This window comes from Triturus cristatus, chromosome 9, assembly GCF_964204655.1.
Source record: "Triturus cristatus chromosome 9, aTriCri1.1, whole genome shotgun sequence".
Classification (NCBI taxonomy): domain Eukaryota; kingdom Metazoa; phylum Chordata; class Amphibia; order Caudata; family Salamandridae; genus Triturus; species Triturus cristatus.
In genome coordinates, this window is record NC_140592.1 from 931409791 (window position 1) to 931423043 (window position 13253).

General features: G+C 43.0%; 1 protein-coding gene across 2 annotated transcripts in view; it reads left to right on the plus strand.

Moving 5' to 3' along the window:
• ITPK1 (inositol-tetrakisphosphate 1-kinase) overlaps nucleotides 1–13253 on the plus strand; it is a 596101-nt gene that overhangs the window by 518227 nt on the left and 64621 nt on the right. For both annotated transcript variants that reach the window (XM_085626490.1, XM_085626489.1), the window contains exon 7: nucleotides 2644–2684. In XM_085626490.1, coding sequence (XP_085482616.1) covers nucleotides 2644–2684 — 41 coding nt within the window. The remainder of the gene's footprint in view (nucleotides 1–2643; nucleotides 2685–13253) is intronic.

Sequence of the window (13253 nt, forward strand, 5' to 3'; positions counted from 1 at the left end):
ACTTTTGACTAGATTAGCTGATGATTGAGCAGGTTGATAGTAGGAGGTAGGGTGTGTATGGCATATGTTGTATCTAGTTCTGTAGTTTGTGGTTGGTCCGATTACACATAGCTTTGTTCGTGAAAAGGTGTATATAGTATAGGGTTGTGTGTGTTTTTTTTTGTGTGCAGGTTTATATCGCGCAAATTTAGCCCCAGGAGCGTTAGAGAACTTACATGAGCACCAGATTACATTATGCAAGGTCAGATATTTTATATTTATTTTTAATTATTTTTTTAGTCATGGCGAAATTGAGTGATATACCCAGAGTCACAGGATGTTAAGCCTGCGCCAGAGCCGGAATCTGATGCCCAGGTCCAAAAGTGGCAGCTCGTCCCAGGTTGTTGTGTAGGTCAACTACTGTGAAGTATTGTAAGTGTTGGAGTCGACCATGGTGAAGGTTGTAAGTCGTAGTGTAAGGGGCGTATGGTGTTTAATGAGGCATTTGACTTGTCATTTTTGTATGTCACCAGAGTCCACACAAGGTGCCGTGTTGCTGACCACCTTGTGTGTCCACTAACACTACTTCCAGTAAGTAGTAATTTTTATCTTAAACCGTGGAGTTGTGGGCACTCGTGCTTATCTGGCACAACTCCATTGAATTTCCACCTCTTTCCCTACAGAGGACTTGTTGATATGTTTCTACGCCAGTTGCAGAAATCCCAGAGGAGGATAAACGACATTCGGTTTGTTTCAGTGACCTCATGACATTTTTCAGAACATTATGGTTACGCGAAATTGACCGCTACCTTCACGTTTATTTGAATATTGCATTGCAGCTCATCCTGCCAGCTTCCAGGAGCCCTCTCCATATGCCTATATTGTATTCAGTCACGGTGGGCATGACTCGTGGGGAGTCGGGGAGGGGGTTGCGCGGGGGTTGTTAATTTACATTTTTAAAATTTATTTTACCTTTGCCTGCCCGGTCCGGTCCAGTGTCCCTCTGAGTCCCAGGAATCAGGCAGCCTCCCTCCCCTCCCCTAAGCCAATCACAACGCTTCAATGGCAGCGTTGTGGTTGGCTCCGACGCCGACCACACAGGCGTCTATGGGGAGGCCGTTTTCTCCATGTAGGCTGCATGCAACCTGCATGGCATATGACTGGTTTGGTTGGCCCTGGGGACGACCAAACAGTCAGCGCCCACAACAGTGAGCAAGCTACTCCTTCCCTGCCCAGGACCAGGACCGATCCAACCAAACCCTTCTGCTTGTGCAAGAAGCGGAAACATAAAATCGTATTAATAATACCATTTTATGTTTCTGCTCCTCGCACTGCGAGAATGCAGTGGGGCGACGCTCCTCCGCCCACATGGAGGAGCCGTCCCTGTATGTATTAACACCCATCGCTCTGTGAGCTCCTAGTCATGCTTTGCAGACAAGAGGGTGCCAGAGACCTGGTGCCAAGCAGGTAGGGCCACGAGCTCCGCCTCCCTGAGACCGTTTCTAATAGACAGAACGTTATTCGTTAAATGGATTTGTTTGGTAAAGACGATGGCGCTTTTATTTGAACAATTAGCTGTTTTTTTACAATTAATTTTTACCCACTATCTTATCCACTTTTCTTGTGTTTGATCCAGTTTTGTAGGGACTAGTTCGCATACTAGTCCGACAGAAATGAAAAAAAGTAACAAAAAAAATACAAAAGGCCACTTCTATGTGTAACTATACAAAAAGGCATTGCCAGATAACTTGTTTAAAAAACGCCAATACCGTTTTTTCTTCTTCTTAAACCATCTCCTGTTTCTGTTAAGTCACCTTCCTTGTTGCAGACTTTATCAGTATCTTTTTTTTAAGAACACCCAACACTCACAAGACAAAGTTGGTCGCTATTGTGACATGGCGAACCTTCAGTTGTACAACATACATTAAAAATTATTTCATCAAAACGACTAATTCATGTGTAAAATGCAGCAGGCTGTATGTAATGTGCATGTTTGTCTCTCCTATTTTTTTTGTCCTTTTAAAACTATTACAAGTAGTGATAGTGCTGTACATTGCCATGTGTTGCAATTTATTTATAGCTGCTTCGCCCTCCAGTAGCCACAGAAAGTTGCATGGCAGTCATTCATTTGCTCTCTTTATCATGAACATATTTCCTGAGTGCAGCCCCTAAATACGTTGTTGTGGACTGCTGCAGTTAACAGCATTGTTGACAATGCATGGAGGTGTTTGGACCTTTGTTTACGGTCGGACCACAACATAAGTGCCAAACAAGAGGCCCCAAGACTAAGGCTTGTTAGTCCTTTATTGACAGCGTGTTACTCCTATATTGCATCTTTTAGAGTAAGATCACTGGTACTAGAAACCAGTGTTCAAATGTTAAGCATTAGTTGCATGAGTGTGCAAAGCTACCCCTGTCTGTGTAAGGAGAAGGTGAAAGCTCGGAGGCAGACTGAAGTTAAATGTCTCTTCAGCTGCCATCTGCAATGGCCGTGAACCCTGCAGAGGACCAAAAAAAGATAAAGGAAGGCCTTCTGACATCAGTCGGTGCCCCCTCACCAGGTCAATCCTCTTTGTTGCATCCATGGATGTGTTTTTATTTTAGTGTAAGATCGTTTCTGACCTGTTTCATTAATGTAGCTTGTTCTTTGTGTTTCTTTTTTAGTTTGTAAAACTAGAGTGGCCCACGGGACAAACTCCCATGAGGTGAGTCAAATAGAGTTAAAAACGTGTAAGAACTTTGTTCCTTTTCGTAAGGCTTCTTTTAACCTGCCAAAAGTCTTCTCTCTCCCTACTGCCTTCTTTTTACTGTATTCTCATGTTCCCTTCCCATGATCTCATGACCTCCTGACAAGTTTTGCCTTCCCTAGAATCTTCTGTAGCATCCTCGAAATAACCACTCTCCTTTCCAGTTTTTGCTTGCTTCTCTTTGGTTTTTTTCCACTCTCTAAGATCTACTTGTAGATATCTCCTCTGTTCTCTCCAATACTTACATTCTTTTGTCGCTATTTTCTTTCTTTGGTCTTCATTTTTTACCCTTAATCACTTTCACCTCTTCTTGTTCTCTTATGTCCCCTCATGTGTCTTTGGCCTTCCCTCATTGGTTTTCATTCATCTTTCACTGCCCTCCTTTCTCTTCCCTGACATTTGCATCCTACCATCCTGCAGTCGCTCCATTTTCCAAGATCCCATTAGATCTCCGTTCACTTCGACTTGGGTTGCATTCTCCTCTTTGCTCCATGCTCTACACACTTCGCTTTCCTTTCTCTTCTGCAAAAAAATACTTCTCCTACATCTTGTTCTCCTGGCCTTCATCATTTTTTTATCACCCTCTGCTCGGCGTCACTGTCATTTACTTGTTCTCTATTCTATGCATTGGGTTTATTCCCCTCTCCTTGATCTCAGTTCACCTCCCTTAGGTGTTAAATATTTTCTGTGTCCTACTCCCACTCATTTCCATTCTGCTCTTCTTGAATTCTCTTTTTCTCTCCTTAATTTCAGTTCCTCGTGGTTTCAGTTGGCCTCTCCACCCCTCCTCTCCTTGTTCTTGGTACTCGTCCACTTTATCTCCAAGATTTCCTCCTTTCTGATCCTTGTGCCTCTGTACTTCTTTCCACTTTGAATGAGCCTTCTCGCCTTCCCTGGGCGTAAAACCAAAATGTGTGTACATTATGTACTAGTTACTTGTATAGCATTAATCTAACTACAAAGCACACTGCACACAGTGTTTAGTGCAGCAGAAGGAAGCGTTTTGAAAGTGCAGCGAACTACAAAATCAGGAGTGTAAGTGTACAGTGAAGATGGGAAAGATAGTGGTGAAGCCTACAGAAAGGGGCCTGGCAGTGAGGATGGTGGTAAAACAAGCAGTGGGAGGAGGGTGGGGGTGGTAAGAGATTTTAGTGGGAAATCTCATAGATGGTCTTGTCTCTGTGTGGTCACTGAAAAATCATAAATTTTTTTAACAGACCTGCTGGTCTAGTGACCTGAATGATCGACTTGACCTAACTGTTATGTGCTTGGCCCACAAACTGGTCTCAAATTGTGATACATGCAAATATTTTATTTCATTAAGTCGCCTTTTGCCTCATTATTAAATATAAGAGCACCTTCAAATATATGAGTATGTCTGCTGTACAAAAACTATTGTGTTTGATTTAATAGACTAACCCTTTGGTTCGTGTATATTAAAAATCTAGCCCACATAAAGGGTACACATAACCCCTCACTTGCCCCTTGGTTCATCAATAGCATTGTCATCAGTGTGGGGGTAGGAGTGTGTCTGACTTCATGTTTAAAAGTTCTCACTTTTAATAGATTACAATAGCATGATGTGGTAGTGTACTGCCATCTACAGACCGCACATTTCAATTGAAATGGTCACAAACATTCCCACTGATCTGCAATTTTACTGATAGAACTATGTAGTGTACAAACCATAATGTGGAAATTGGTTTTCAGCAAACATTTACAATTTGCACATCATCAAGTAAAGTATTCTGATGTGTTTTGATCCTATTAAAACGTTTGATTCCATCACACATTAGAATTTTATAAAAAAAGTGATGTCCCAAATACTGAAATATATATTTTAAAATCTTTGTACAGTTCATTTACAAGCTCTTTAAATGTCTGTTAGAAAACCACAGACATTCTGTAGCTTTACTTTTCTTTCTCTGACTGGAAAGTTAGATGATTTTGTAAACGGGATATCCAGGATAAAATAAGGAACGTTTGTGAGAAGACATACACTGACATTTGACCTCTGTCTTTGAATGCACAGCAAATGTAACAAGATTTAAAGGCATCTTTATTGCTCTTGCACTTTCTGAATTAAAAGAGCACCTGTTTGTCAGCTGGAGTTTTTTTGCCTGACTGGGCCAGTAGTCCCCAAAAATAGCTCCCCTGATAACATCTGGCTTGCCACAGTGTGTGGGTGAGTAGAATTCTCTAGGCCTGGGTGAGGATGACAATGTGTATTCCAAACTGGTAGGAAGTTGCTGTCAACATTTTTTGAATGTGAATATACCTTGAACCTGCTTAGGACTAGGATTCCAAAACTGGGACGTTTTTTTAACCATTTATTTTAGTGAATATTTAGCCCAATTCCTTGTCTTGTGCTAATACCTTTTGAATTCGAACAAGTTCATTTTGGCTTTATATTTCCCGGAAGGAGTCCAGCACATACATTGGGTGTAAAGTGCCCAAAGATAGAGGCATAAATGGAATTTTGTCAGGGGCTCTACCTTCTGTTTGGGGGTAGTACATTGTTAGTTTTATGCTGTGTGGCCAATATACACACTAAAAAACCTTTCAATGCTTAAAAAAACACTGGCTTAGGTCCTTAATAAGAGCATGCAAAAAAGTGATAAGGATTTAATTTTCTAATACCCATCCAAGTGGTCCTTATGCTTGATATCCACATTTGCATCTCTTGCAAACCTCTTACACCTGCCCAAAAATGTCCCAGGCCACCAATACGCATCAACTTCCTCCACTCATACTTTCCTGGAAGACCTTCCTTTAACACCTCCTCTACTAATTTCATCCCTATCCCACACACCTCCCCATCTACCTATTATCTTGTACCCCTTATTCCTTCCACCATCCTACATTACTCTCTCTTGCCTCTTGCCAGATAGGGTAAATTCTTACTGGCACTAATCCTCAGTGCTTTATCACACCCTCTCCTACACCCCCCAGTGTCTTCCCCCTCCCTATACATATGCCCTTTGTTGCAACATATAACCTCACAAGTAGACCAGTAGTTTACCATGCGTTTACAACTTTGATTGAACCTTCACCTAACTTATCACCAAGCCCAGCACTATCCTCACCAAAACACCTTATTTAATTGTATTGTCTTCTATCCTGTCTAATGACCTGCCTCTGCATATAGTCACTATTTTGTCTCGGATACCCTCAACCACCTATTTGGACCCTGTAAAAACCCTTCACCACCTCCTCAACCTACTGGTCGAATCCCTTGATACACTTTGTCCCTGGACTTTGCCTACATTTTGATTTGAGAGACCAGTTGTACAACTGAAATTGCCCAGACAGCCAACTAATTGGCACCCAACATCCTCATCGCCATTCACACTTAACTGAATGTGACATTCACTACCTCTACTGCGGTTCCAGCAAGAGACATTATCTGTCTTGCATCCTCTGCAGCAGTAGTAGGCAAAGCTATCATCATGACAGCCTCTTCAGCTAACAACCACCCCTACCAGTTGCTCCATTGTAGGCCTAGGATCCCATTACCACATCAAGAGCAGCTAGGTACATCTCACAATCAACCCCATTGTCTCACACCCTACTAGAGTGCCTGATAGAGCCATTACAAACCGAGGTGACCATCTCCTGCAAATTTGTGACATCAGAATGGGGAATACAATGTGTTCTCTCCCTATCTCCTGCAGCTTCTTTGACGATAAGAATGTGTGAATCTGACAACCTCAGATCACATCCATAACAACTTTTCTGCACCTGTCAATGTAAGATCCTTTAAGTATGAACATATATAATCTACTGTAGGACTCCTTGTGTTTGCTCCGGACTCCAAACTTCCTTCTCTTCAAAACAGCAACTTGGCTGGAAGAAGATGCCTCACTGATTATGCAAGGCCTTTTCTAAAAGAAAAATAGCGTTATTAAAACGTTGCACAACAAAAAAAACTGTTGGAGAAATAGTCGTGTACATAAAAACACTCCACCAACCACAAACACCTTTGTCTCCATACTGGTGCATTGTTTACCTTTTTCTCATTCCTACACATCTGCCAACTACCCCTGCCACTCACTATCACTGTCATTGACCTCAACATCTGGTTTGACTAACTGGATTTTCACATTAGCAAATACCTTATCCCTGATATTGCCAACTAGGCATATCTAATCATGGCTTGTGAGAAATTGGGTTGCTGGTTGACTGGGATGTGAGCACTGGCCAAGCAGCCACCACAATCCTTATCATGGTAAGGCACAAGCAAACCCCAAATTAACCTGTGCTCAACCCCCTGGTAGCTTAGCAAACAGCAGTCAGGCTTAACTTGGACGCAATTTGTAAAGTATTTGTGCAACACTTCAAACCATAAAAATACTATACAAAAAGGATCCCGCACCAAGTTTTAAATATATAGCTTAATTTAATAAATAAAACAAGACCAAAAAGAAAGAACCTTCAATCAGTAGAAACGGAGTTATGATTTTTAAAATAATACATTTTAAAATAGCGCCTAAAAACATATAGCGCCATGCGTGGCTATCTGATCGCGCTGGACCGGGTCAAAGTCAAAAGTGCAGGCCAACTACGATAGAGCGCGCTTTGGATAATTTCCCAGATTAGTCCAGCTGAAGTTTAACTTCTTAGGTTTTTGGCCGATAGACCAGTTTGCATTGGAGAGGGTCGCGAGGAGGGTGTTGTGGGTGGTGGCCTGTTTGGCGCAAGGAGCAGGCCGGACATCGAAGGCAGGCGGGCTGGTGCTTCATGTTGGCAGTTCTCCGCGAGTGGTCGATGCTTGCTGTGTGAAGAAACGGACTGGTGTCTGCTCTTGCTGATTATTGGTGTGAGCGGGTCAGTCTGTGTGAACGGGCCCATTCGCGGTTGAGCATAGCCCAAAAGTTTGATTTCAAGAGCTTGTGACCCACACAAAGGGTCCAGGACCTGAGAGGCCCCACTTGGGGGCCAGGAACTTGCTGACAATGAGTCCGGGAGCTGTTTGGGAGCGTTTTATGTCCCTGATACTCAGATCAGGAGGCCAGCCGACTAGCCCTTTGAATTACTGTGGGGACCTACAGTGGTGTGGAATTTAATCAAATATCTACTTGTCCATGAGGCAGGTTGCTTCATAAATCTACTTGTCTTGTAACAAAACTAACTTGTCCCTTTTGTGCCATGTAATGCGGTGACAAATTATGCCAGTAGTCTCATTATATAAGAGCTCTGATATAGCCTCTCTGATTATGCCAGGGCTCACACCATAGTAGTTTAAATAGTAGTAATTCCCATATGTTGCCACGTTTCAGGAGATCTACATATTGAGGCTGAAGATATTGGTAAGCAATAGTTCTTTTGAGTCAGTGCAAACCTACTATCTATCATGCTTTAAGGATGGGAGGATTTGGCCGCCAAGTTACAGGTGGTGCAAAACACGGCGGCCCGTCTTGTCCTTAACAAGCCGGCTCGGTACCCCTCGCTACCCCTTCTGCGCCAACTACACTGGCTTCCTATTAAAAAGAGGTCCACCTTCAAACTGCTATGTTTAGTATATAAGTCCCTCCACGGGCTGGGCCCAGCCTATTTGACAAAGAAGCTCGAACTGTACCATCCTACACGACTGCTGAGATCCAGCAGTCGAAATTTGCTCTGTGTCCGCAGAGTTAGGAAGTCTAGGATGGGTGGCCGAGCTTTCTCGTATCTGGCTCCCACCCATTGGAACTCCTTGCCAGACGAGATCCGTGCCTTTACTAATCTCTCTTGTTTAAAAAAGCTACTTAAGACCTCACTATTCTAAGCATTTCCTCCACCTCTTGGTGTTCTCCTCTCATGCGCCGAGAGATCTCCCTGGGAATGATTCGTTGCGCAATACAAATGAGTAAATAAATTTGCCATACTGAGAAAGGTTGGAAATGTGCACCTGACAATGGCAGACATAACACTTTTTTCAGGGTTGGGTAAAAAGTGGTTGGAGGGAAAGTGAACTTGCAAACACTCAGATTTTCGCATAAGCAAATCGACAAATGCACATTTGCTCATTCTAAAATGCAGTTCACAAATATTTTTTTAAAGTACTATTTCTTGGCCTACTTATGTAACTACTGCTTGTGAATTCACAAAAGCCGTATGTCTGCATCTAATGCAAGGACGTATTGCATGGGTGCAATTTGAGATTTTCTTTAATAATTGGGCATCCTAATTAGGTCTGGCATTAACCATGACCTTTTGTGTTGATTAAACTTCTCTCTCTCTGAGAGTGACCAAATTCTGCTCTTTCATAAAGATCATATCCGCACACAAAGTAGTTTTGTTAAGTGCCAGGAACTACAGTGGCAATGCTTACTTTTTGAGTCCAAAATCTTTTTTGCTTTTGCCAATGTTTGTAATTTTGATGAGGGTCAGGCAGCTTCCACACCAAAAAGATTTTACTAAAACCATGCCAAAACAAGTCATGCATTGACAAGATCAAAAGCCTGACCACCAATTTCAGACCTATTGGCTTTGCCAATGTTGGTTTATTTTTGTTTCCCATAATCTTATTGAACCTGGTTACACTGATTTTCCATTAGGAATATTTTTGAGAAATATTAGCATACATCAGCACATTTTACTATTTGATGCTGCAAAGAAATGGTACCTAAAGCTTTGCAGTCGTTTAGCGAAATGTTTTTTTACCTACTTGCATTTTTTTGTGAACATTTTATTTTGAAAGCAAAGAATCACCAATCTTGCATTCAAGCTTCTGCAAAATTTGCATCTTTATCAGAGACCATTCTGGGCGCATTATACATAGCTTCATTGCTTTGAAAATGTGTGTACATATTTTTATACTTGCACCACTGTCAGTAGTGCAGTCTGAGCTTACAACATTTACATAGAGGGCTCTCCCTAATAATAAATGAACCATAAATACAAGTTTGAACAGCACTACCACATGGATACAAATATTACATTAACTGCAAACAATGCCCTTCCCTGATCTATAATAAGGTACTGTAAATGGTCAGACAAAGGTTTTCTGCTGCAGGGGGTTGGGCCTACTTGTCCTAAGGACCAAATACACTTGTAAACTTGTTGCTCTTGACCCCAATCAATATGTCCTGGGCATCAGGCCATAGGAATGCCACATCCCTGGGTCCTAGTTTCAAGATGAAGTTACAGGTCCAGTTCTTCTTCTCCAGGCAAGAGGGCAGCACGGCAGCAGTTCCTTCAGAGCAGCTGTCCAGCAGAATAGTGGCAGTCCTGTAGCAGCACAGTAATCCTTCACCCTGGTAGAGTATCAACAGGTCCAGAAGTGTACTGAAGTGGTGGTGTTTGCGGCCTTTCTTTTATACACAGTTGTCTATTGAATGGGGAGAAGCATCTAGTCATGCCTATGAAATATAGATGCCCTGTCTTCCTGGCCCTGGCTCCTGACTAACTACAAGGGGTGTGCAGTCCTTTGTGTGAAGACAGGACACCGCCTATTCAGGTGTAAGTGAGGCTGACCCAGTTCCCCCTCCCATCCTGCCAGTGATGGCCCATCTAGTCACACCTAAGCTCCCATTGTGTGTGGCTGTCTAGGAGGAATACACAAAACCCAACTACACCCAGTCATGTGAGAAGAAACAAGCTTCAGGCACCAAATGGCTATGCCAAGAAAATGCCAGCTTTCTAAAAGCGGCATTTTCAGAATTGCAATTTAAAATCAGAGTTTCACCATAAGTTAGGATTTTAAATTGTAATTCCAGAGACACCAAACATGAACTGATTATCTCTTCCCATTTGAAATTTACACTACTAAAATGTGATAAGGCAACTCCAATGGGAGAGACAGGCCTTGCAGTAGTGGAAAACGAATTTGGATGTTTTTTGCTACTGGACATCTAAAACTTAAAAGTACATGTCGTATTTTTTAAATACATTGCACCCTGCCCTCTGAGCTGTCCACGGCCTACAGTAGGGGTGGCGTTTATGTATTAAACAAAGTTGTAGGCCTGCCAAAGGTTTATTTTGCCAGGCCGAAATGGCAGATAATCGGCACACACTGGCTCTGCAGTGGCAGGCATGAGTCATGTTTAAAGAGCTACTTAAGTGGGTGGCATAGTCAGTGCTGCAAGCCCACTAGTAGCATTTAATATATAGGCCCTGGGTACATAAAGAACTAAGGTACTTGCAAGTAAATTAAATATGGCAATTGGGTATAAGCCAATTCCAACATGTTTTAAGGCGAGAGCACAAGTCCTAAGGCCATCAAAAACGAATTCAGCCAAAAATAGGAGGAGGAAGAGAAAAGGTTTGGGGTTTAATCCTGCAGAAAGGGTCAGGTTCAACATAGCCCTTAAGGAACGAAGTGAAACAAAGCGTCCCCTACTGCTTTGATGCAATCATCACATCATTATCTGCCACCTTACGTTCCCACCCACCTACCAACCAGCCTCCTCCCCAAATGCACTGACCAGGCCATAACAAAATTGGATCTGCAGACATTGTGGATAGAGCTGTCAGCAATGCAGCTGCCGGACCTCGTGGTGACCGTTAATCAATTCCACCAATACGTTTTGAAAGTCTTTTGTCTTTCACCATTAGTCTCCCCTCAGAGCGTCAAAAAAAGAAAGGGGGTCTATTCAAGTTTCATGTATAATTGCAAAATAACATAACTAGAAACTGGGAACAACAGTGGGAGAAAAATACAATGCCATTGTAAAAACGCAATGACCGAAACAATACTGAATATACAAAGCAATAGGAAAACGAAGAGATTCCAAACTAAAGACCTCTTAGATTTATCTGAGTTCTGCAATCATATCCACTGCATTTGTAAGAACTACTGACGAGCTGTGCAGGTTCGCTGATCGATTGTTTAATTACATTTAAAAAGCTGAGAGCCAGAAGACTTACTTCAAACTGAGTAGGATTGGCGTCAACGCCATCATTTATCTTTGAGGCCCAGAAATCACTCCACCAAAACTCCACAGGTTATAAGCACAGTCCCGGAAAGATACTAGGGAACTAATCCAGTCCCAGTAGTGGCTGCTATCGACCAGGGGTGGTGGGGGGGGGTGGTTTTAGGCGAGGGAGCGGGAACGAGGGAGGGGGAAATATTAAAAGGAAAAAAATACAACTTGCCTCTTTACTGCTGACTGCCCGCTGCGGCCTCCTCTTTCTCCATCCTCCCCGCGTCTCGGAAGGAAGCACACAGCCTCCTAGAATCCCCTGACCAATCACAATGCTGCCTTTTGCAGCATTGTGATTGGTTTGAGCATAGTGGTTGGGCACTTCGACAGGGGCTGGCGGGCTGTGCATGTTCTTCACGCAGGCTGTAATAGAGCCTGCGTAGAGAACAAAGTGCGCATGGCGGTTTGGCAGGCCCAAGACGGCTGGCAAAACCATCATGCACACTTAAGGTGCTGCCACCACTCCTACCCTGTGACGTGGGGAGCCCAGCCCCGCCCCCGTTGGCTTCAGCTGCAAGCTGAATACAGAAAACAAAATGATAATGAGTGTTATCATTTTCTTTTTTGTATACAGTTTGCAGCTGAAGCAGTGGAGCGACATTCCTTCGCCTAAGCAGAGGAGCCGCCAACGTCAAGTCCATCTGTATCACTGGTTCTCCAGTCGACCAATGCTCTGAAAAATATCCCGAAATCTCTTCCTAACATTGCATGTACTCATCCCGGCCACAGCATTAAGTTCTCTAATGAAATAGACTTCTCCCCCATTAAACCATTGCTTAACAAATGCTTAACTCCGCAAACAGACCAATGGCCTGTGGACCATTCCTAGAGAAATTAATTGAACCAAAGAACCTCCCCTCTGATCTACTGCAGCGTCCCCCAAGAGGCGCCAACTAGGTGTTACTCACATCCTGGTATGGCCTCAAGAAGACATTACGCCCATGCAGTTTTCTGCAGAACTGCAGCTATGTAGAAGGAATGGCTTATATTTGTGCACCACCACAGCCGGGATAGTTACGGACGTTGTGCACAGATGCTACTTTCAGGCACATGTAGCCAGCATATCCAAAGCAAATGGAGCCACACACTTCCGGGGCCATGGCCATGCCGTTTCAACAATATTCGAACCATACAAGTACCTCCAGCAAGGCCTTGTGTCATTTTTCACCTCTTTCATCGAATATATCGGTTCTAACATAGACGGGCTTGACATATGAGTTACAGCACTCTCCATTGCCGTGCCAGCCTCATTCTGAGGAAAAAGGGGACTGTAAAACGTGTGCCTTCTGGCAAATGTTAGTCTGACTTGTAATCCTTGCTGGAAATGAACAAGATTTACTCCAGAGTCTCATAATTTGGCATCAATATGTACAAACAGAAAGGGGAAGAAGAAACACGAAGGGTGGAATCGTGAAAAGTGGAGTCTGAAAATTAACTTGTACAATGTATCATTGAAAAGAAGCTCTACCGCAAAGAGATTTGAAAACAAGAACAAATGTGACAGTAAATCTGTTTTGGCTTGCTTGATTTATCACAAACGTGCTGTATTTTAAAATATGTTATGGGTTTAAGGCACCTGCTGCAGTGATCTTTGTGTGCCCAGTAATTCTCAAGGGGTAAA